Source organism: Lytechinus variegatus, chromosome 13 (genome assembly GCF_018143015.1).
Source record: "Lytechinus variegatus isolate NC3 chromosome 13, Lvar_3.0, whole genome shotgun sequence".
Taxonomy (NCBI): Eukaryota; Metazoa; Echinodermata; class Echinoidea; order Temnopleuroida; family Toxopneustidae; genus Lytechinus; species Lytechinus variegatus.
Window position 1 is genome coordinate 22,919,209 of NC_054752.1, and position 25,164 is coordinate 22,944,372.

Genomic DNA, 25,164 nt, shown 5'->3' on the forward strand with positions numbered 1-25,164 from the left:
GAAAGTAAACTAAAATCAATCTAAAACTTCAAATAATTCACCTCGTTCATTTTACTTATTTGTAATCACTTTATTAATATGTTTTGTTTCAAAATGGGCAAAAAAATCATGGAAATATATTTTTAAACTAAATACTTCTATTTTATATTTTTATGTATGAATAAATTTTATAAATTATTTAATATTACATAATTTAATATTATTTTACAGATTGAGCAAGAATTCTATTCTTGATTGAAGACCAAAACAAAAACATCGACCGTCTCGATCGGGGAAGTTTATCGCCCTATCTGAATGACAGTGCATTAAACAGACTGGATTTTCCATTGTAAATTTCGTTAAATACACAGGCAAGTAGATCTAGATCTATACGGTATATCCCTGTACTCTAAAAGTACTGAACTCATAACATTGACAACTGATTCTTGAGGCTGAGCATGTTGAGTTGAATCGTTTGTCGAACTGAACTTGAGGAGTACCTTTAGAATCCAATGTCATGAATCGATTACAAGAGCAACCTCCTATTCCTAATTGTTGCTGCCGTTGTGCAATGATAGCAATTTTGTCGCCCTCTACGTTCGTGAACGAATTAATAGGGAGATGGATAAAGGATGGGGGGGGGGGGGATAGCCCCGTAAGGAGTACGGGTACACGACTTGTCCAATATGGTTGATGCCCGGGGGTTGATGTATAAGAGAGAGTGGCAGCAATATTAGATGTATAATGAGAGGACTTATAAAGGGAAGATTTATGAAGGGATCAATGAGGGGGCGCGTGATGGAGGACATGTGCAAAGGTATATAATCATGTTGATGATGTTTATGTTTTGGTTAAGGAATGATATACGTTGATATGAATCCCCGTTGATATGTATACAGGGATACTGGGAGAATTTTATGTTATGGATATGAATACTTATACTTGGATACTATTGGATACATGGATACGTGGATACTTGGATACTATTGGATACATGGATACATGTACATGGATACTTGGATACGTGGATACTTGGATACTATTGGATACATGGATACTTGGATACGTGGATACGCGGATACGTGGATACTTGGATACTATTGGATACATGGATACATGGATACTTGGATACGTGGATACTTGGATACTATTGGATACATGGATACGTGGATACGTGGATACGCGGATACGTGGATACGTGGATACTTGGATACTATTGGATACATGGATACATGGATACTTGGATACGTGGATACTTGGATACTATTGGATACATGGATACTTGGATACGTGGATACGCGGATACGTGGATACGTGGATACTTGGATACTATTGGATACATGGATACTTGGATACGTGGATACGCGGATACGTGGATACGCGGATACGTGGATACTTGGATACTATTGGATACATGGATACTTGGATACGTGGATACGCGGATACGTGGATACTTGGATACTATTGGATACATGGATACTTGGATACGTGGATACGCGGATACGTGGATACGTGGATACTTGGATACTATTGGATACATGGATACTTGGATACGCGGATACGTGGATACGTGGATACTATTGGATACATGGATACTTGGATACGTGGATACGCGGATACGTGGATACTTGGATACTATTGGATACATGGATACTTGGATACGTGGATACGCGGATACGTGGATACTTGGATACTATTGGATACATGGATACTTGGATACGTGGATACGCGGATACTATTGGATACATGGATACTTGGATACGTGGATACGCGGATACGTGGATACTTTAATTGGTACTATGAAGGAACATCAAGGAGTTCCTGATACTCTAGAACATGGAAGGCACATAAAGAAGTACATGATACTAAAAGAACTTTTAGAACGAAGCATATATATCACACACCCTAATTACCCTTTCTGCCAGATAATTTACATCGTTTTTAATTTGTATTTTTCTCGGAAAGATAGAAAAGGGTACTTTAGTGAATTGTTCCAAATTGGCTGCTCTCTTTATAGCGAAACATGTATCAATTGCCTAAGCCCATATTATTACAATTTGACCTATAAATTTTAATCCTTTTTAGAATTGATTTTATTTAATTAAGTTGATTTCAGTAAACAAAACATAAATAAACTATTTGGATTATTATAGATTTTTCAGTAAAGGCTAATATAATAACATATACGAATATGCAGCTTATAAAAGGTGAAGTCTATACCCAAAAAATTATTGATTTGAATAAGTAGAAAAATAAGTAACAAGCCAATTTCATCAAAAAAATATGTAAAATAAGAAAGTTATGCCTTTTGAAGTTTTTGCATATATTACGCAAACCAATTACAATCATGTACAGCTCAGTGATCAGTAATAAGACACGAGCAACAGATAACAACAAAATAGTAAGAAAGGGGATATTAAGAACGATATACCACACTGAGACGTTTTGGTTATATTGAAATAACCAATCAATTTCAAAACATGTCGCATAGAGACATATTTGACATGGTTACAATTCGACGATTAATTTCACCCCGTCCTGCTTGTGATTGCAACGAGACACATCGTATAAGGCCTACATCACAATCCCTTTTTTAAACAAATTAATTTCATTCAGGGCTATGTCTTGTTGCGCTTTTATCTCGTTGTTTAAAAAGCGCTAAAGAACCAATTTTACTTAAACACTTACAGATTCGGTCATCGGATTTAAGCAGTCATTCCTACTCCCTGGGTGTATCTTAGCCATTCGTCAATGTGAATGTCTCGTTCTGATTATGAATTATCTAATATGAGTCGTTCTATTTATCATTTTTAACTTAAAACTAGAGATTTAATAGTTCAAAATTGTTTTTTGTCCGATTTTTTAAGAAAGATGTGAATATAAAGTTTTGTGAATGAGTTATTGCATGAATGGCATACATTGTATAATTTTTTTTTTTCAAAAATTATAGAAAGAATGAACTTGATGAAGAGAAAAGGAAAAGAGGGAGAAGAGAATGAAGAAAAATAGGAATAAGAAGTAAGGGAGTGCAATAAACTTTTTGTGAATGAGATACTGCATCATTGGCATATAAGTTACTTATTTAAAAAAAAAATTATCTTCCTACTTATACATCCAGAAGACTTTCAAAAGAGCATGGAGTACTAGAACTGCATTTGTAACAGAACATCGGCATGCAATGACGCCTTTGATATAATATTTCGTTTTGAGCACAAATTGGATTTGACTTTCATTGGTTGGTTATTATGTGAATGTCTCGTTCTGATTATAAATGCGAATAAGTATTAGTCCTATATGACTCGTTTTATTCTTAATTCTTCATTATTAAATGTAATTTCTAATATTTCATGAATTTATACCTAGATAAAAATTGAATAAAGTGACCGGTTTATGAAAAGACATGACTTTCTTAGCGCTATTTGAAGTGGTGAAGAGGAATGTTATCTGACTAAACTTAGTGATTCGAGTGCAAAGCGCGAATAAAAATATGTTATAGGGCCTATTGCGATCAGAAATGTCATATTTTAATCACGTTTTGTATATACACAATCAGTCCGAAGCGCGTTTTTTGTGTGGAAATCGTATTTTGCTCCTGTGTCCCGGCGTCCCGACAAATAACCCTTCCCGGGACGCCTATTTGTCCCGTATTTCAGAATATTGAACAAAATGTAGTTAATACATTTAAAAGTGGCGAATTTTCATTAAATAACCAACAGCTGACGAAGCAGAGACAACAATTAAATCGATAACTGTAAACTTTTGCAAGTTCTGCGGTGATTTCTTGCTAACCTAATACATTGCAAACGAACTGGCCTCCTGCCTGTGTGTGGCAGGCTACTAGCTAGGCATGGAGGATCGAAGCAAATTCTCAATGGTGCAAACATCTCACATGACAGTTTTTCCACCAAAATAATCACAAAATCAGCGGGAAATTCTTATAATTATACTATGGATTCTCAGATTAATGATTTGGAGATGTAATCGGAGGAACATGTTATTGACTTTTCATAGATCTAGTTAATTGTTTCAGCTTTCGTTTTGAGTCTTGGTGTGCACGATGTTTCATCTAATTTTTAAGTTTGACAATATTTTTCACTTTGAAATTTTATTCATTTTTAAAACATTTTATGTTTAAAATTTTGAAAATACATTAAAAAACACCAAATAAAATTATAATTTTTATTAGATGATTGGATTTTTTTGTTTACTTGAAGTTTGAACTTTCCCTTTTTCTTTATTTTATGTATACCCTATCCTTTCTGCTTGCCTTTTTTGTTCCATCTATCTTTCTTTCCTAGACATTTTCTTTTCTCTCTCTCTGCCTGTTCATTTTTCTTTCTTTCCTTCTTTATCAAATATACTTTTTTATTTCCTTCATTCTTTCTTTCCTTATAATTACCTTGGCATCCTTCTCTCTTCGTCTCCTGTTTCTTTTCGTTCTTTCTCTCCTTCCATTATTTTCTCTTTTTTCGTTCTCTCCTCCTAGCTTCATTCTTCCCTTCCACTCTTTATTCCTTTCTTTATTTTCCCTTCTTATTCTTTTCCCTTATTTTTTACTTTCTTTCTTTTCTTTCTTTCTTTCAAAGAATGAAGGAAACATGTTTATTTCCTTCATTCTTTCTTTCCTCCTTCTTTTTCTCACCTTTCCCCCTTTAATTCCCTCCTTTATTTTGTCTTTCAGACATTAAGTAATCTTCCCTTCCTTCCTTTCTTTCTTTCTTTCTACATTCATTTCAAAGAATGACGGAAACCTTTTTTTATCTCTTTTATTATTTTTTTCATCGGCTTCTTTTATTCTAATTTTCTGTTATTTTTTCTGTTTTCCTTTATTTTCTTTCCTTCCCAATCATCTCTTTTGTTTCTCTCCTTCATTCTTTCGTTCACCTTCCCTTCTAATCTTTATATTTTTTTTTCAAAAGTCTTATAATTATACTATGGATTCTCAGAAGCCCACACTTTGTGTGGGCTTCTTTGTTGATCTTCGTTTGTCAATTGTCCCGTATTTCATTTTGTGAAATCTGGTCACCCTGGACTCTCCCTTCCTTTCCCCCTTTTCCACAAATATCCCAGATGCCCGGCCGTATCCTCGTATCCTCCTATCCACGTATCCGCGTATCCTCGTATCCACGTATCCGCGTATCCTCGTATCCACGTATCCGCGTATCCTCGTATCCATGTATCCACGTATCCTCGTATCCATGTGTATCCATGTATCCACTTCTGTCTCAAAGACTTATTAAGTATAAAGTTCTGAAAAAGTACGTCGTATCCATTGTTTTTCTCGTTTTAAAATCTAGAGATTTTTGTAATCGATTCATGACATTGGATTCTAAAGGTAAGCCGAACTTGAAGAGTGTGTAGACGTCGATCTACTGACTGTTCTGTCATGTCTGTAAATCTGTTGACTAGGCCTAAAAGTTAGTAATTACTAGTCTAATGACTGCTTTCTTGATCTTGACTTATTAATAGAGTAGGGCTAGGCCCTAGATCTAGGCATATCATAATCTGTAATCAAGTATCACTGAACATCCCCTGTGAGGTCACAAAACCAAGGTCAGACTCAAAGGTCAGTTACGGTCAATAATTATTAACCGTATCAGACATCTGAGCAGGGCAACTTTGACATATGTTACCTGGGATCAAACGAACGGTCAATAAAATTCCAATTTTTTATCCACGACCACGGGTAGCCAGGAGGCTTCTAGAGAGTAAAAATCATTTACTAACGTAGACAGCTGGCAGCCGTCTGTTTCGAGGAGTTTTTTAACATTTTATTTTTTTATTTCTCCTGTACAACTACAAAGACGGCTCGCTATCGTGCAGCCACCATTAAGGGACTTGCAATGCAAAATCCCCCCGTCGGGGCTCTTCCAATTTTTTTCTTTAATAAATAAAAATGTTGAAAATTAAGGCGACCGAAATGCAAATAAATATTAGGCCTACCTCTGGGATTAATTGCTAAAAAACAGGGAAAAAGCAAGTTAAATGGAACAAAAACAGTGACTTACCTCGGCTGTCGCGCAAATTCACTTCCCTGTTTTATCCGATGTTAATACATAAACATATGGCCATTGAGTCCCCTGTATGGTCGGGGGTCCTAAAGCTATGCACCACTCATCGCGCATGCAGTTTTTAATGGCAAATGCGCACTCTGTCTGTGTGTGGAACTGTGACTGCAGCGTGACGAACGATCCTCTTCAATTTTTTCTACATGGGCTGCAGTTAATCTCTAAATGCAGAGAAAACCCACAATTGTTTCGAATTTTGGAGTTACATTCGATTTAATTTCATATTATCCTATCATAATTTGAGCATCTTTTAAAAATTGAGGCACAGGAAATATTATTTTTTGGCATGATAAATCGAGTGCGTAGCCAATATGGGAGACTATCTCCCAAGAGAGAGATTATCTCCAATATCAGAGACTTTTTTAAATAATTTGGGTATCCAATTTCTGAGACAGTCTCCAGTTTTGGAAACCAGTTTCTTTGTTTACATTCTTTGTTTACATTTGCTGCATTTACCTTGGCGGAAAATAAAAATGTGATATAGGCAGATTCCTCATGTAAAATTACCCCTTTTCACCGTCTACTTTAAAAATTCACCGTCTACTTTTGTTTTGATAAGGATTTTGTTGTCAACCACACACAAAACAAATGGGCTTCTGACCTCAGTGAGACAAAATTTTAGGTGGAAAAAATTACACTTTTGTTGGTGTTGTTTCTTTTGTTCTTTTGCAAAGCAAGTCTCCAATGTGGGAGATTGTCTCCCCTATTGGAGAGAGTCTCCCATATTGGCCATGCGCCTCTACTGCTAGGCCAGGAACGCATCATTTCAATTACGTCACAATGGTAAAGTTCAGAGGCCCAGTCTGCTCAACATGATAAACTAGATTCTCATTCTAAAAATGTAAAATATCTAAATTGTAACGATTTTTGCTCTAGATCTAGATGTGTGATTTGGTTAATAATAGCAATATTGACTGGGCTGGGGGCGAAAGGACATATATCGTCCTCACTAAATTGATAATACCCTCATCTACGACTCGGGCGATATAAATCTAGTTTTGGCGATATATGTCGTATCGCCCTGAGGCCAGTCAATATTGCTTTAATAGGCCATGTTGGGGTAATTGTTGAATTGCCATCATAACTTTGACAGTTTATGGATAGAGTGAATGAAATGTGGACAGGTGTAGTTGACAAGTCTTCACCGTTCAAATTTCATTTATGGTCAATGAACGTGGTATTATGTCATTATATGAATGATGTTTTTGTGAATGATTATTTTATAGTAGTTTTCAAAGTTAGCACTGCTGCTATATTAAATTGCGTAATGCAGGTGAGACTGCCAGAGGCGTTCCACTCGTTTATTTTTTTTTTTACTTTTGTGCAGACCTGCACATGCAAGGCTGAGCCTGAGGTTTTGAGTAGCAAGTCCAGATGAGATGACAGGGTAGAGCCTACACTACAGGATGATTCTAAGCTAAACCTTCAAGCATTCATCAACATCAACATAATAAATTGAATCCTGTGAAATTGAATGTGCAAAAGAAACACAGAGAGACTTGAATCTTGCGCGGAAGGAGAGAACCGTAGAGGGAGCCCTCCAAGATGGCTGCCCTTCAAACAGAGTATAGACGGTTGGAGACTGTCGAGGACGACGCACAGGAGGATAGGGACGTCATGCTCCACGTTGTGCATGACTCTGGAAGAGGTACAGTACCAGGGACCAGTATCACAAAGCTTTAGCAATTGATCTTACAATTGATTTGCAAGTTTGATTACACATAATGGACAATGAAATCAAGCATAATAAACAGCCCTATGATCAATCCTTATACTTTGTGTCACAGGGCCCAGATATATACATTCTTTCTTCAAATTTCCATGTGATTTCTAGTCAAAGTATTCAGCTTTGCTCGCATTAGTGAAAACAAATAAAAACCAATGAAATACTGTACAGGGATGAAAGATGTCACCTTTTCAGATAAAAGTAGCAATTTTCATGCGTTGAAGCATGAGTTTGGCCATAACATTTTTCTGTGTACAAAAGAACCCATTGTAGATGATTTCCTTCTTTGCAAGTAACTTTTAAAGTCGTATCCTTGCTGTTTTGAAGTAAAAGATATGTAAGCATGTAAACTGAAACTTTTGTCTTACTTCAAGCTGTTTTGAATAAAAAAAAAGGATTTAGTAGAGCAGTTCATTAATTTAAAATGTAATGATCCCATTTTGTGTTCATGTCACATATTCCTATTCATATAAATATCAGTGAATATTTTGTGTAGTGTGTAGAGTATATAACCCTTGTTTGAGTCTGTCACTCTCATTCCCTCTTTCTCTTTCTTCATTATAGCACGCTGGAATCACATCGAGAATCTAGATGAATTCTTCACAAGAATATCCTTTGCGAGAATTTTTCTCATTTTCTTTATTAAGCAGATGTGCTGATTACACTCGTGATAAATGGAGTACGATAAAGATCTTGTTAAGGGGGATCCAACCTCGATAATTTAGAACGATGTGTGTGAAAGGAGAAAATGATATTAGACAGGTGAAGGTTAAAAAGAAATCATGGTCAGGGATGAAAGTTAATGGCAAATTATTGTTGTGTTTTTGAAAGGGATCACTACCAAAGACTATGTAAATCTCAAATTAACAAGTTAGCTTATAGGCCTGTATTCTGAAGTCGGGTTCAACTTAAACTCAGGTTTAAAGTTGTTGTTTAAGTATGGATAGCCAATTGTTACATAAATCACCAATGGTAGAGATATCATATTTTAGCTCATTTGGCTCTCAAAATTGTCATAATAGTCTAGGAAGTATAAGTAGATGATTGTCTTCACCATTGATGAATCAGGAATGAGCACAGTAAACATACAATTTAATAAACAATTTAATACTTTTGGCTTCCCATAATTTAGCAGAGAAAACCTGACTTCAGAATATGGTCCATATTGTGTACATGTACATGTATCATTTCTTAGTTTACCGGTATGTTTTGAGAATGAATTTCATTGATGAAATTCCTCCTTGACCACATTATGCACGTCTACCATTATCATCAGAGGAATGGATACCTGTGTATGATGCTTGCCCAACTCCTGGAACTAGTGTAAGTACGATTCAGTTTGCAATATCTCCCAGGATCTTCTACATCAGCGCTTCTCAACCTTTTTTTTTACTCGAGGACCACTTTGACTCTCAAATTTTTTTCGAGGCCCACCTAACAAAATTTTCAGAAAATGATATGACTTGTTCGACTCAAAGATAGACAATGATTATAATAATGAGCATATTAGTGCATGTAACTTTCAGTAGCCTGGCCTTTGAGCCCCTCCCCCAAACATTATACAACCATGACAACATACCAACTTAATAACAAGAATGCTGAATACCTTCATTATATTTGACACACATTGCTTATATTATGGTTTTGCATCACTGCCAGTCATGATGAATCCTCGCCCTTTTTAAATCGCTTTAAAAAAGGTCCATTTTGATGAAAGTATGTTTTCGTGAAATTTGAACACAAAGCACAAGAGCGAATGTCGTGCCACTTAATATATTTCTGTCGTTCAATATAGAGAGTCAACTTTATGTTTGGCAAGTTACCAGTTCATAAACTTTCAAACTCACAGGTTACTGTTGATAACAAATAGCAATGTTTGAACTCAAATGAAATTATGTGGAACAAATATGTGATATTATGTTTCTTTTTCATTTTGCAGGCAATTCCTGTTCATCATCTTTTTCTCCCTCTTCTTGCTACAATGTGTCGACTACTCTGTACTTTTTCAAGATGACAAAATCTCAGGGGCAAAGGTCACCATTCCAGATGCTATCATACCACTAGAACAGTGTGCCAAGAAGTAAGTTTTACCTTGCTTGTATTGATAAGGAGCTTTCATTTTGGACGACAGATGCTTTAGTGGCTACTAGTCGACAACAATAGTATATCTTTACTGTTAGGTGCAACAGTGTTTGCATCCTCAAATGAATTGTTACGATTTTCAGGACATATTGAAAAATTATCGCTTGATGAAAATTCAGTGCCATATAGTATTCTCAACGCAATGCTGATTCATCCCCAGTCGTAAGAACTGGATGATCATGATGCCTTGGAGTTGATGCATCATGAGAGAGGTATCTGTCTTCAAAAGTGATGGCTCCCTATAAACTATCCCAGACCCAGTAGACTAATCCAGAGATGCCAAGTTAAAAAAAATGTTATGCGTGAAATTTTCATGACTCGATGTCTCTGTACTTACACTCGTACGTTGCGAAAAGGCGCGCGCGCAACGCGCGAGCGCATGAGATACATGTATGTGCTTCAAAACCATGCGATGCACGCACGCGATTCATCGTATCATGAACTAGCTGTGCGCTGACTGCACTCTCGATTCGTCTCGCGTGCCGGGCTAGACGCGAAGGCGGTCGGCCATGTATAATCTGGCGAAGAATGCTACTTTTTCTCTTTTTTTTCTGTCGGGTCCTGATGCGTGAGAAAAATGGGTGCCATGCGTGAGATCGTGAGACGGACCCTGAACGCGTGAGTCTCACGCATTGTACTTGGTAGCTCTGCTAATCATTACATTTTTTGTCGTAAAGTTTGATGAGTACATGTACATGTGTGGAAATATCAAGACTCAGATTTGGATGTTTTTATTGTCTCTTGCTATTTGATACAATATCTTACAATTGAATAAGGTTGAATAAGAATTTAATTCGTACAAGGATATTAATAGGAAATATGTCAGGAGGAGGATCAATTGGAGGCAAAGCTTGTATAAAGACTACTACCTCATCAAAAGGAAGAGTTCTACATGCAAAAGTACAAGGAAAGTGCAGTGGAAAAAAAAATGTTTACAATAATTAAAAGCAATTCTTCTGATTATTATTATTTTTTAAAGGACAAGTCTACCCCAACAAAAAGTTGATTTGAATAAAAAGAGAAAAATCCAACAAGCATAACACTGAGAATTTCATCAAAATCGGATGTAAAATAAGAAAGTTATGACATTTTAAAGTTTTGGTTTATTTCACAAACAGTTATATGCGCATCCTGGATGGTATGCAAATGAGGAGACTATGATGTCATCCACCCACTATTTCTTTGTATTTTATTACTAGTATATGGAATATGAAATATTCTAATTTTCCCCTTATTGTCAAGTGATACAACGATTAATTCCTCCCTGAACATGTGGAATTACATGTAACATTGTTTGATACTATATGGTTCAGTCAAGTTGGTCCTTATTGTCAAATCTATAAAAAATGAAATAATGTATAATTCAAACTATAAAAAAACAAAAGAAATAGCAAGTGATGGACAGCATCGACTGACTCACCTAGTTGTACATATCACTGTTTTGTGAAAAATAAGCGAAACTTTAAAATGTCATAACTTTCTTATTTTACATCCGATTTTAATGAAAATTTCAGCACTATGCTAGTTTTATTTTTCGTTATTTATGTATTGAAGTCAGCATTTACCTGGGGTGGACTTGACATTTATCATTAAAACTAAAGTATATGTACATATAGGTGCATGATGTTGCAAAATTCACTGATATAATGGTAAAAATGTAAGATTGTAAAGCTGTCCTCCATGTATATAGGCCTGATTTCAATTGGACCATTACTTTTTTACAATGATTAAGTCTGTTGTATTGTTTGCCTTTGTACAATGTGTTCCAGATGTCTGATTGTCTGGTCTGTAATGGCCAGTGGTGTATGTATTAAAAACCTGAAACAATGAAGATAAAGAGGAAATACAATATTTTGTTAACCTCATGAAATTTACCTTGGATAGTTGCCATATTTGCTTTATTCTGTAAAAAATGAAGAAAAAATAAAATAAAAAGGGAGAGTGAGAAAGTTAAAAACAGGTTTGAAGATCACATTCTATAAGCCATTCATTCCTGTGCAAAATTGATTCTAATACACAGGAAATAAATGTATTGTTCATTTGTATGTACACTGTACATTGTAAATCCATGGCACAGTGAATTTCTGTTTATCTTCCAACATGATTTTGAATGGATCAGTTTTTACAAACATTGAATATTGGATTCAATGAACTAAAAACAATTTACTTGGGTGTGTAAGTCTCCTTTATTTGAACTAAGATTATTTTTTCTCTTTGTACACTGTATACATATCAATGTAAGAAAACAGTAGTAATTAGTTAAGAATGCAGACACCCAGTCAGTGATGTACATGTATGGGTCAGTCAATTGATATCAATTAAACTTTTGATCTAGTTGTGATTGTGAAATTGTACATGTATGTCAATAGGGTTTCACTGGTAGACAATCTACAATGGTGTTTATTTCCTGGTTTATCTGGTTTACATGTACAAACTTTAAATGAGATTTTTTACCAGCCATGGTTAACAGTCATACAAGTTGCACATGATTTTGCTTTGCATTTAATGATCCATACATGTAGTAGGATACATAAACCTACATGAGTGTGGTACGCCTAGTATGGGAGCTGAGTCAGCGCAGAGGATTATCCTTTGTTCATGGGGGGGGCATCTATTGTTGCATCCCCCACACATTAAAGGGAATCCTCTGCTCTGACGTCCTTGATGCCTAGCCATTGAGTTTGCACTCGAGCGCCCCTTGGGAAGTGGAGAAAGTGCATGAATTGCGTGTGTGATATACCGGTATGCAGAATATGATGACTGGAGTATTACATCTGTAAAGCACTTTAGATGTTGTTTCAATATTTTACATGTAAGTGGTACTTCTGGGACAAATCAAATTTTAAAATTCTGGGGCTACTTTCAGAGTTCACCAGCCCAAAACTTCTGTATTGTATTACAGTTTACATTGGACCCTAAAGGGAATTCTAGGGGCTCTGTTTTTTTTTTTCAAGGCTCTTGATGCTTGGATGCTTTTTGAGGGCAACTTTGACCTGAGCCCCTTCATATTTCTTTTTTTTCCCCCTGAGTGCTATTTGATTTAAGCAAATATCATTATTGTTAGAAGTCAAGAGGTCATATTAAACATGTTAGTTACTTTTTTTCTTACAATATCTTGACAATTTTTTCTTATATCTTTACACTATATTTATTTCAGTCCGTCTAGCGTGATTGTGATCTGTCTGATCATCGCCGGCATCTTTTGGCTTCATCGTCTTCTAAGGGTACTCTATAACGCATTCCACTTCTGGGAGATCAGATCATTCTACACAAAAGCACTCAAAATCTCATCGGTGAGTATGGCATGTTCTAACCGATGGTCTGGGTTGGTTCGACGATTGAGAACGCACTGAATTGTGCAGAGTGAAAGGAGGGGTTAAGGGTGATTGTCGCGAGTGTGAGGTGAATTGGTCACCCCTGTTCAATCCCTGTGGGTGCGTCGTGGTCTAGTGGTTCTTACTCTCACCTTTCAAACAGAGGGTCGTTGGTTCGAATCCTAGCCATGACCTCCAAGGAAAATGTTCCGTGCTGCTGCCTCTGATAGACACACACATTTTTTGATACCTTCATTATAGCATTAGTATTTTTATAAAGATGAGATTAATTTTCCTCTCCATGAACAAGATTCCACCCATTAATTGCAGAGATTTTTGTTATCCCCCCTCCAACTTTTAGAAAGACCTTGTGAATCTGACATGGCATGATGTCCTCAAGAGAGTTCAGCAGGTCCAAAGGGAACAGAGGATGTGTATACACAAGGCAGAGCTGACAGAGTTGGGTAAGTATGGTCTGGTCCCTTGAACCTTGAAGAAATGATAATCCCTTTTGCAGCTCATACTGGGAGCTAAACTGGGAGGACGACAAGAACATACTTGTCGAAACGTCGAGATTGGGTGGTCCTTTTCAGGATCAACACTTGCCCAAGAAAGATACATGGTGTACCGTGAAACCCACTACACTATTCTACTTCGCCATGGAAACCTTCAGAAGTTTATTGTAAATAATTGACTGTAATTGACAGTAATTGAAGTCAATTACATTTTTTCAATTACAATTACTTTTCCTTTCAAAATTTCAAATATAATTACAAAAAAAATGTAACTACTTACATAATTGATCAGTAACCTTGTAATCGAGCCCGACCCTAATGAATAGTTTTGTGAAAGCAACCCTCTCCCCTTGCTCAGAGGGGCAAGTCATTTTCAATGCATAATGGCTTGTCCTTCACTTTTTGTTTACCCCTTTTACAGCTAAATGTAACATCCATATTTTGTCTCTATTCACATTTTGATGTGCGTGTGGACCACTCTAAACCTGATTGTATTGTCTTATGAACTATGCAGATATATATCACAGGATATTGCGGTTTAAGAATTACATGGTTGCCATGGTGAATAAGTCTTTACTGCCCTTACATCATCATCCGCCTTTCTTAGGAGATGTGTAAGTATCACCCGGGGTCCTGTTTCATAGTTATTTTTATCAATAAGATATTTAAGTTATCAATAACATATGTAAGTTGTTATCAATATCAATAATATATGTGACTTTGCGGCTCAGATTAACATATCAGGGAAGGGTCTCTGTTATACGCCGTGATAGCTGTTCGAGCTTCTCCTTTTTTGCATGAGTAAGTCAGTCTCCGTCCCATGTGGAATTATGAAGTATATCATTTATCCAAAGTCAAGATATGGCAGCCTTGGATTAAAAAAAAATTCTAGGGCAAGGACACTTTTCTCTCTGGCATATTTATGTTATGGAAATTGGCACTACAATCTCCACTTACATATTCACACAACTGTTTGATTTGATGATTGTATAATTCAGATTCTTTCTTTTATTATTAAGATATTTATTTTGTATTACTTTTCATTCTTGCAGAGTTTTTCTCACCAATGGATTGAAGTACAACTTAGAGATGATCCTATTTTGTGAGTTGATTTGATGTTGATAAGTCTAGTCAATTGTTCACTGTCTCCCCATCTCTCTCCCTTCCCTTCCCACTTCTTCCCTCCTACCATTCATCTCTCTTCTTTCCTTGTCCTTTCCCCTCTCCCTTTTCCCTTCCTCCTCTCTTCCTCCCTCCACTCTCCGTCTCCTTCCCCTTCCACTCTTTCCCCCCTTCACCCCCATCCCAATCCTCCTTTCCTCTTCCACCCATTCCCGCCCCCCTCTCCTATTTCTTCTCCTTCTTTTTCTCATCCCCTCTCCCCCCTTCTATCTCTTCTTTTCTCCTTCGACTTACCTCCCTCTCCCCCCTTCCTCCTACCCCTGACACAGAGCTGCCAAGTAGTACTGTTTTTCAGTACTTAGTACTGAAAAGTGAGAATACTTATAGTTTCATGTAAAATACTGATTTCTAAAGTTTCAGTTGTATGTGTGGTCCTATGGTATTTTTTAAAAATACTTATTTCCTCACCGAAATACTGATTTTCAGCTTCAAAAATTCCCTTTTTAGAGTATTTATACCTCTTCTTTGCTATGAATACACCAATACTTTTTTTGTGTGATTTGTTACTTAAAAAAAGAAATCTGTTCATGGAGTATGTATTATACACAGCATGTGACACTAGCGACGGTCCGACAGTCCCAGACCAGTAAAAATCACTGTCGGGCCAGAAACTTGATGCATGAAAAGAACTAGTAAATTCTTGCCTAAGAGCAACATGATTAAAAGGGGGGAATTATCAAGTTTTCAAGTAGAGTCATTTCACATGGTTTTTTCACCGATCTCACTACAACAGGCTGGCGATTGTTATGTTGAGCCAAATTTTAGAAATTTATCTTTTTTGTCAAAAAATACTTTTTTTCCTTCTAAGAATACTTTTTTTGGGTTGTAGAAGAATGGCAGGTCTGCTACCCCTTTCTTCTCTTCCTCCACCTCTCCTTCTACCCTCTCCTCCATCCCCATTCGCATCCTCCCTCTCTTCTTTCCTCCCATATTCCCATCCCTCCGTTATTTCCACAACGATCCCCATATCTCTACAGTCATTTAAGATATGAAATATGTTGACCTACTACTTAAGAGTGATTCCTATGTATTTGTATTAGATTTTTCCAAATCCATGGTTCTTGAAAAACATACATTTTTATTTAAACTTCCTTTTTTTAAGATGTGAAAAGGATAATTTGACTGCATCTGTTTGAGAACTATGTAACTTAAGTATTTTGTTAAATTGTTGTTGAGGGGAATGGGCATTAAGTGAATATAAATTGGCCTAGATTAGTTGTTATTAAGTGGCTAACAAGTGTATATGACTCAGTACATTTCTCTGACAATGTGCGTATAAATGATAGTGATATGTACATGTCTACATTTTTAGCCTCCTATTCCTTGTAAATAATGACCATTTCTCTATCTTTCTTGAATTTGAATCAGGGGGTCCGTGGGCCCCGTTCAGAAACTATTGGCACTTGAAAGATGAATACAAACGATCATCCAAGAGAGAGGAACTAGCAAGACAGTAAGTATGAACTCACCTCATTGGTACTGTTTCAGAAAGGAAGCAGTCAAACACAACTCTTAAAATCAAACGCTAGTTGATTTTAAACCAATCAGAAGCGAGCATTTATGATTTTTTTGTGTGATTTCCTGAGTTGTTAATGCAACACTTAGTGCATGGTCCACAATGTGAAAAACTATAACCATTTAACAGACCTGCCAATCAGTACATTTTTGGCGTATTTAGTACGTTTTTACAACCGAAATACGGCAGGAAGTGTTGTCTTTATAAAATATGTTTTTGTAAAATCGTAATTTATTGAGAAAAATCATCTCTATTTGTCTCTATTTCATAAAACTTTTTAAGGTAACTTGTTTTTTTTCAATCATTTTGTTAAACCAGGGTGAGATATTCACATGTTTCCATGGTTTTTTTTTCATCTGCAAGAGCAGTGCGCATTTTAGCTTGTATGCAGCTTCAGCGCTGTGATGAGTGAGTGCGCCACGCATTTTATCATGAATGACACTTTTTGGGGAAAAATACAGTTTTTTTTAATCACAGAATAAATTTTTCATTCCTAGAGGTTGGCAGGTTTGCCATCTAAAGAATATATCATACTCCCCCCCCCCAAATTATGTGTCTGGAGAATTTTCAGAGGGTTTTTAAAAGACCAATGAAAATATGCATACATTCTCCTCTTTGATATATCACTTGGGGATCTGGGAGCATTTCATGAAAGGACTTGTCGGACGTTTTATCCGACAAGTCCCATTTTATCCGACAGTTACCATAGTAACAATGCCATTCAGCCAATCAGAATCAAGGAAAGATGTCAGATCTGACAACTTGCCAGACAAAAATGTTCATGAAACGCCCACCTGCTTTATTGACCAATTTGTGGGTCAATGTTTCAATATACAGTTTTAAGGATAACTGAATACAGTTTTTCATTCTCAGAGGTTTTAAGTCTGGGCTTAAAGGTCTTGTGGAGAAATTCCTCTTTTTCATTGGTAATTCTCTCCTTGCAATTGGAATTTTGTGGGTTGCACAATGTCGGCATGATGCATGCTCTTTGATATATTCTAAAGACTAATTTTCACAAAATTATGCAATGTACTAATATTTGAAATAATAGGTGTAGTTCCCTATTAAACCTTTGTCTCGTTTATAATCTTTGCAGGTTATCAAAGCATATCTTGTGGATAGGTCTGGCAAACCTGGTCCTGAGTCCCTTCATCTTCCTTTGGCAGATCCTCTACTCATTCTTCAGCTATGCAGAGCTCATCAAGAGAGATCCTTCAACTTTAGGAGCCAGGAAATGGTAAAACCATAAATAATGAAAAAAAATATACATATATAATGCACTTTCCATCTTAATCAGATGTTCAAGCCATTTCAGAGCAAATTACAGAAAGACTGAAAAAAAAGAAGAACATTGCAAGGTTAAAGTATTCAAGCATAGCTTTCAATACAAAGATGGTTGTCTGTCCATACGCACAATTGTACAGTTATGTCTTCAGGTTTTACTTTTATTCAGTAGTTTAAAGTACCCCTGCAATGCATCTTCTGGCTCATATTCTGATTCCTATTCATGGACAATGCTGAAAACAATTTATATATTGTTAGTTATTTATCTAAATGTGTTTTGGTATTTTTAGTAATAATAATAGGCATTTATATAGCGCCATCTATCTAGAGATATTCTATTCCGAGGCACGTTATTATTATTATTACCCCGGCTTTAGCTCGAGCTGCCTCTCAGCGCTCATGCATTAAACGAATTAATCCTGCCGGGTACCCATTCACCTCACCTGGGTCGAGTGCAGCACAATGTGGATAAATTTCTTGCTGAAGGAAATTACGCCATGGCTGGGATTTTTTTTAGTAGGTAGAATATTTTTTTCAGTTTGTTAAGCCTGCCCTGAAAGGAGTCTTGGGTCTTTTTGAAGGAAGAAACTATTAAGCTGTTTCCAACTTAAAAAACGTTATTACCTTTCAAATGATTTATATTGATGTAGTGTATTCACATACACTTCCATTAAGAATGATAAAATATTGCAATTATTTTTAACATTTTCTCTCTCCTATAGGTCGCAGTATGGACGGCTGTACCTACGGCACTTCAACGAACTAGATCATGAATTCCAAGCAAGGTAAAGAAAAACAAGATAGATCAAGTAGTCATCAAGCAAATCTATAGACCTTGATGACTGATTCCGAGATACTTAGGAAATTCTTTCAAGGGCCTAGTCTATTCTTGCTCTGTGACCTTTTCTGATTATACATAAGTCAGTTGATTGTTTAGTGCATATCATCATTGCTCTGTCAAGGATGCATATCTCAATTTTGATGAAAATTTCTGTTTTGTATCAACGAGTAGATAATTTCATGAAAAATTCTCAATCTCCAAAATGATTTTGGAAACACATAGAAGGGAAAACACATCCCATAGTCCCATTCAGTATAGTTTTCATGGTTACCATGTTTTTCCCCTTTAATCAGTAGCAAATTATAAAACTTGATACTTAACCAAATCTTGCATTAGAAAGACGTTCGCATGACGTTTATTGTGAATATTTTGATCAGTTTGAGTAACAATAGGAGTACTTCTCTCACAAAGATCACGGGTGGTCTTATTTGATAAAGCTTGTCTTCAGAAACAAATGTCATTGTCTTACGATAAAAATGCTGTTAACCAATCATATTGCCACAATTTCAGTAGCTTTTAACAGTTCTCTTTTTCCTGAGGTTTTAGGAAATTGGATCCAGAACAATCATGCCCCCATTAAAGAAGGCTTAAAAGCCAGGACACTTGACCTAAAAAACGCCCCGAGTTTTATTCACTTGATACAGAGGTATTAAAAAAATTATTGAGAACCATTGACTTTGTAGTCATATCCTGATTTTATTTAATTGCACAAAACATTAATACTTTGTTTCATCAATGCAGTTTGATTAATTGCCAATAATTCTTTTTTTTCCCTAAATGATTATTCCTTCAGACTGAACCGAGGCTACAAACCAGCTAAGAAGTACCTGGATGCATTCACATCCAATGTGCTTGCAATCATCTGCCAGTGAGTCATTTCATTGTTTTAAGTTGATTTCTTGAAATGATCAATGAATTGCTTCACAGCTTGCAGTGGTGAGCTGTCTTCAAAGAGCTGAATGTGATTCTTAATTTTTGAGCTTTATTTCATTGATTTTGGAAGCAAATGCATAGACAAGACACAGGAATGATGTTGAATTAAAATGACCTTTACATTTTTCACATCAGTATGATAAATTTTCAGATCTGGGGCCTGTTCGATAGTCATATCCGTTTTGTCTAATATGTGAACCAAAATTTCATTTGACAAAGTGCAAAATAATAAGTAGAAGAAGTAGAATTTATACTTTCTGTGCATTAGACTAATTGACAGTTAGATGAAGTGGTAGTTGGACCAAATGGTAATTAGACCTTATAATAATGATATTGGTATATTTACCCAGGGTAGCCACTTCAGTTTCGAAAACTGTTCTACCAGCGGGCCCTGCTATTATTACCCCGGCTTTAGCTGAGCTGCCTAGGTGCTCAAGCCTTCTGCTAGTAGACCAAGTTGATGAAAACTGGGATGGTTTACAAGCCCCTAGCCGGGGGGTTCAGGGATTTGAACCCCCTAAGAATTTCTAACGCATGAACTTTACCCACATTGTGCTGCACTAAACCCCTAAATGGTTACTGGCAGGAAGCAATTCCTCAAAAAGCTGTGCGCACTGGAATAGGTAGACTAGCTTAGCCGGGATAGTATAAGAGCGCCTTGAGCACCTAGCAAGGTGGATATGTGCGCTATACAAATTCTATATTATTAGAGGGGAAGAGAAGAGATTGAACCTAGTAGAAAACCCTGGCTATGGAGATGGTTGATTTATTTCATATTTCTTTATCCTACAGGAACATAGCCTTCTTTGCTGGATCTATCTTAGCAGTCCTCATCATCCTCACCGTCATCGACGAGGACGTCTTGACAGTAGAACACGTCCTCACTACCGTCACATTACTAGGTATAAACAATACTCATGCATATTCCCTTCCTCATGTCTGAAACAACGTGTTTGTATAAACAACTTTAAATCAAAGCTCAAAACACGTCTATTTAATTTATAACAAGCAATTTAGGAGTCCCATAAAGCGCAGTAGAATATATACTTTATGGATTATTTTCTGCGCTCTATAAATTCATATATTATTATTTCAGTATAATGGTATTTCACATTGAGGAGACGTGATTAGAGGTCTCAAGATCTAGTGACCCTGGATTGATTTCCCATCAGTTTGCCAGTGCCCCTCGATAAGGCATCCATCATCATTACCAGGTCCCTCTTAGAGGAGCATTAGCCCTCGGTACTCTGGTTGCTTACTTTACAACCATCCAACCCTGTAAGCAGTTTGGTACAAAGCCACCACATCTACAACACCATTTCCACTTGTATAAAGGCCACCGCACACCTTGTGATCCGACTGGTCTGCGACTGGCTTGTGACTGAGTGAGGGGAGATGAATCGCAAGGTATTCATAAGCCTCGACACCGCACACCTTGCGATCCGATCTGCGACTCACGCATGTGCTTGTTGCTTTTTGGCATAGCAACTGAGAAAGTGCGCTTACTACTGTGTATGTGCGTTATTTATCATAACACGCGTCGTGCAACTCTACTGTCTGATTGGCTGGAAGTTGGATTGAGCTTGCGATCCAGTGATAAGGATTCGACATGCCAAATCCTTCCGATTTTCCTTGTGACTTGTCTCTAACCGGTCTGCGACTCTCAAGCTGACAAGAGCTGTGACGTCACATCTCCCCTCACTCAGTCGCAAGCGAGTTGGCGACCAGTATGGTCGTAAGGTGTGCGCTGGCCTTTACATGTTTGTTTATGAGTGCACACCGAGCTTGACTTGCACATGGGACCTTGTATAAACCATGCTTTTGTATGCAATTCTTAATTATACCAAACACAAGTATCCCATGAACCATTCTGACTGGCTGAAAAATAATTGCACAATAAATGCGATAGGCCCAATGATTTTTGTCTCACCTGCATAGCAGAGTGAGACTATAGGCGCCGCTTTTCCGACGGCGACGTCGGCGGCGTCAACATCAAATCTTAACCTAAGGTTAAGTTTTTGAAATGACATCATAACTTAGAAAGTATATGGACCTAGTTCATGAAACTTGGCCATAAGGTTAATCAAGTATTACTGAACATCCTATTAGAGTTTCATGTCACATGACCAAGGTCAAAGGTCATTTAGGGTTAATGAACTTAGACCATGTTGGGGGAATCAACATCAAAATCTTAACCTGAGGTTAAGTTTTTGAAATCTCATCATAACTTAGAAAATATATGGACCTAGTTCATTAAACTTGGACATAAGGTTAATCAAGTATCACCAAACATCCTGCATGAGTTTCACATCACATTACCAAGGTCAAAGGTCATTTAGGGTCAATGAACTTTGGCCGATTTGGGGGTATCTGTTGAATTACAATCAAAACTTTAAAAGTTTTTGGATCTGATTCATGAAACTTGGACATAATAGTAATCAAGTATCACTGAACATCCTGTGCAAGTTTCAGGTCACATGATCAAGGTCAAAGGTCATTTAGGGTCAATGAACTTTGGCCGAATTGGGGGTATTTGTTGAATTACCATCATAACTTTGAAAGTATGTTGGTCTAGTTCATAAAACTTGGACATAAGAGTAATCAAGTATCACTGAACATCCTGTGCGCATTTTAGGTCACATGACCAAGGTCAATGAACTTTGGCCATTATGGGGGTATCTGTTGAATTACCATCATAACTTTACAAGTTTATTGATCTGACTTCTGAAACTTGGACATAAGAGTAATCAAGTATCACTGAATATCCTGTGCAAGTTTCAGGTCACATGATCAAGGTCAAAGGTCATGTGAGATCAATGAACTTTGGCCACATTGGGGGTATTTGTTGAATTACCATCCTATCTCTGTAAGTGTATTGGTCTAATTCATAAAACATGGAAATAAGAGTAACCAAGTATCACTGAACATCTTGTGTGAGTTATAGTAGTTTTCAAAGTCAGCACTGCTGCTATGTTGAATCGCGTGATGCAGGTGAGACGGCCAGAGGCATTCCACTTGTTTTAATAGCTCTATCCAATTTTTCAGTCAAAAGGTTATAAAGCTAAAGTCACTATAATGCATGTTTTTTTATCATCCTAAATTATCATGTTTTAAAATCCCTTTCTTTCTTCACTATAGGAGTTGCTGTTACAATATGCAGAACGTTTATACCAGATGAGGTTAGTATATTTTGGGGTTGATTGGCATTAATTCCTAATTAACACAACGTTATTCATTATCCTGCAAGTATTTGAAATGGAACAAGGCACAATTTTTAGAAATCTTATAACGACAGTGGCCTATTAAGACCATTATAGCATGTGTCTATTGTGCATTATACTCAGTATCAAACAATTATAATCAACTTGTAATTGATCATACATCTTTGTATCATGGGAGCTCTGGGCTCCTTTACACAAATATATGCAATCGATCGCTAAATGACCAATCAAGATCATTGAGCAGGAACCAAGCAGAATGGTTCTGTCATTTCCAATCCACTGCAATACTCGGTAAAATAAATCCTGATTCAGAATTGACTTGTCAATAATTCTTTCACATTTCATGCTTCTTACCAATGCCTTTTCAACATCTTTGTCGACCCAGAACCTGATCTGGTGCCCGGAGACATTGATCCAGAGTATACTAGCCCAGATCCACTACATCCCTGACTCTTGGAAAGGCCAGGCCCACACTTACAAGGTCCGGGACGAGTTCTCCCAGCTCTTCCAGTACAAAGCGGTAAGTTGAAGAGATCAGACCATATGTATAAAGTTGGTATAGTCTTAATACTTCTTAGAGAAGCAGTAAAATGATATGCTCTTGATCAATGGTGGCTGATGATGGAGATCATAACAGGTGGTTAGAGTGGTGACATTGGCTATTATTTATGATTTTGATGGTGGTGATGAGGATTATTTTGGTGGGGATAAAAGAGGAGATATTAATAATGGTGATGATGATTGAGAATGTCTGTAGAGGTGTTTTTAATGACGTTCTCGGTCCGCTTTTTCACATGAACCCATCAGAAGCTGAGCTTACTTAAAGTTACAGATAGGCTTGGGTTTATGGAAAATTTAGGGAATGGAAATGTCATTTTTAGGTCCCAATGTATGGGGCAGCAATGTCACACATCTTGTAAGTAAATTGATTATTGATGATGTTCATGAAATAATGTTCCTTTTATCAGTATTATCTTTTTTTCTTATTGTCTTAGGTCTACTTCCTCGAGGAGCTCCTGAGTCCCATCGTCACTCCATACGTCCTTATCTTCAAGCTTAGATCACGAGCTGTGGACATCGTTGACTTCTATCGCAACTTCACAGTGGATGTCATCGGTGTGGGGGATGTCTGCTCCTTTGCTCAGATGGACATCAGGACCCATGGAAATCCCAAGGTCAGACAAAGAATCATATACTTCTTTTTTTTTTTATGTCAACCCTATGAAATAAGTTTAAATTGATATAATAAACATTGCAATGATTGTAATTATGATGGTAATAATGATAGTAATAGCTCGATTTATTTAGCGCTTTTTGGCTGAGGATACAAAGTGCTGCTATCATTATTACCCCAGCTTTAGCTGTGCTGCCATATGAAGCATTCAAGGAATTCTTTCTTACCGGGTCCTCATACATGTATACCTCACCTGGGTTGTGTGCAGCACAATGTTAATTTCTTTTTGCTGAAGAAAAACATGCCATGGCTGGGAATCGAACCCATGTCCCTCAGATTGAGTAACGAGAGTCTTAACCACTAGATCTTGGTGCCCCCACAATAATAATAATATTGATAAACATGATAATAAAACAACAATAAAAATTTTGATAATATTGACATCATTTTAATGATCCTCATAATCATAAACACAAATTGTTATAATGATGATGTAATTGATAACAAAAATAGTAACTATCATGATTATAATAAGAATAATGATAACAATAGGGATATTTATGATAATGATGAAACAACAATGATTATGATATTAAAAGTGTATTATGTATCAAGTAATGTGCAACTCCCTATCCAAGTCTCTTCAGTGGTCTATAATAATGCAACATACAGAGCTGCCAACCAGTACGTTTTTGGCATATTTAGTATGTTTTTGCAACCAAAATACAACAGAACGTTTTTTTTCTCTAAAAAATATGATGAAAAAAAACCGCTGTATGCTATATGTTTCTATTTCATAAAACTTACACATATGTGGTTATTGGATGAATGTAATTTCAGGTAACTTATAGTTTTTTCAATCATTTTGTTAAAACCGGGGTGAGATAAACACATGTTTCAATGTTTTTTTCCATCTGCGAGAGCAGTGCGCATTTTAGCTTGCATGCAGCTTTAGCACCGCGATGAGCACGCGTGGCCCGATTGGGACTCCTCTTTTTCCTTCAAATGTTGACAGGCCTGCTATCTGCATAGCAGTGCGTATTTTATTATGAATTGAATTGAATTGAAAAGGTTTTATTCAAAATAATTGCACGTTGCAGCCAAAAGGCTGAATTGTGTACAATTTATAGGTATATACATGTATAAATAGGTGATTTAAAAACATCAAAACTTGACATGATTAAGAGAATATAATGCAACTTAACAAAAGAACAACTAGAAGACTGAAAGGTGGTGGTGGTGGAAGAATGCCCATTGACAAACATCGCC

At 36.6% G+C, this 25,164-nt stretch overlaps 1 protein-coding gene across 1 annotated transcript in view; it reads left to right on the top strand.

Annotated features, from left to right (window-relative positions):
* The first annotated feature begins 268 nt into the window (after positions 1 to 268).
* The window catches only part of LOC121426275 (autophagy-related protein 9A-like), a 33,643-nt gene continuing 8,747 nt past the window's right edge, over positions 269 to 25,164 (top strand). The window contains exons 1-17 of the mRNA XM_041622515.1: positions 269 to 328; positions 7,375 to 7,695; positions 8,338 to 8,381; positions 9,032 to 9,096; positions 9,713 to 9,853; positions 13,073 to 13,208; positions 13,591 to 13,693; positions 14,259 to 14,358; positions 14,797 to 14,846; positions 16,295 to 16,379; positions 17,539 to 17,679; positions 18,449 to 18,511; positions 19,361 to 19,435; positions 20,293 to 20,402; positions 22,639 to 22,679; positions 23,107 to 23,241; positions 23,717 to 23,896. Coding sequence (XP_041478449.1) covers positions 7,593 to 7,695; positions 8,338 to 8,381; positions 9,032 to 9,096; positions 9,713 to 9,853; positions 13,073 to 13,208; positions 13,591 to 13,693; positions 14,259 to 14,358; positions 14,797 to 14,846; positions 16,295 to 16,379; positions 17,539 to 17,679; positions 18,449 to 18,511; positions 19,361 to 19,435; positions 20,293 to 20,402; positions 22,639 to 22,679; positions 23,107 to 23,241; positions 23,717 to 23,896 — 1,572 coding nt within the window. The 5' untranslated portion in view covers positions 269 to 328; positions 7,375 to 7,592. The remainder of the gene's footprint in view (positions 329 to 7,374; positions 7,696 to 8,337; positions 8,382 to 9,031; positions 9,097 to 9,712; positions 9,854 to 13,072; positions 13,209 to 13,590; positions 13,694 to 14,258; positions 14,359 to 14,796; positions 14,847 to 16,294; positions 16,380 to 17,538; positions 17,680 to 18,448; positions 18,512 to 19,360; positions 19,436 to 20,292; positions 20,403 to 22,638; positions 22,680 to 23,106; positions 23,242 to 23,716; positions 23,897 to 25,164) is intronic.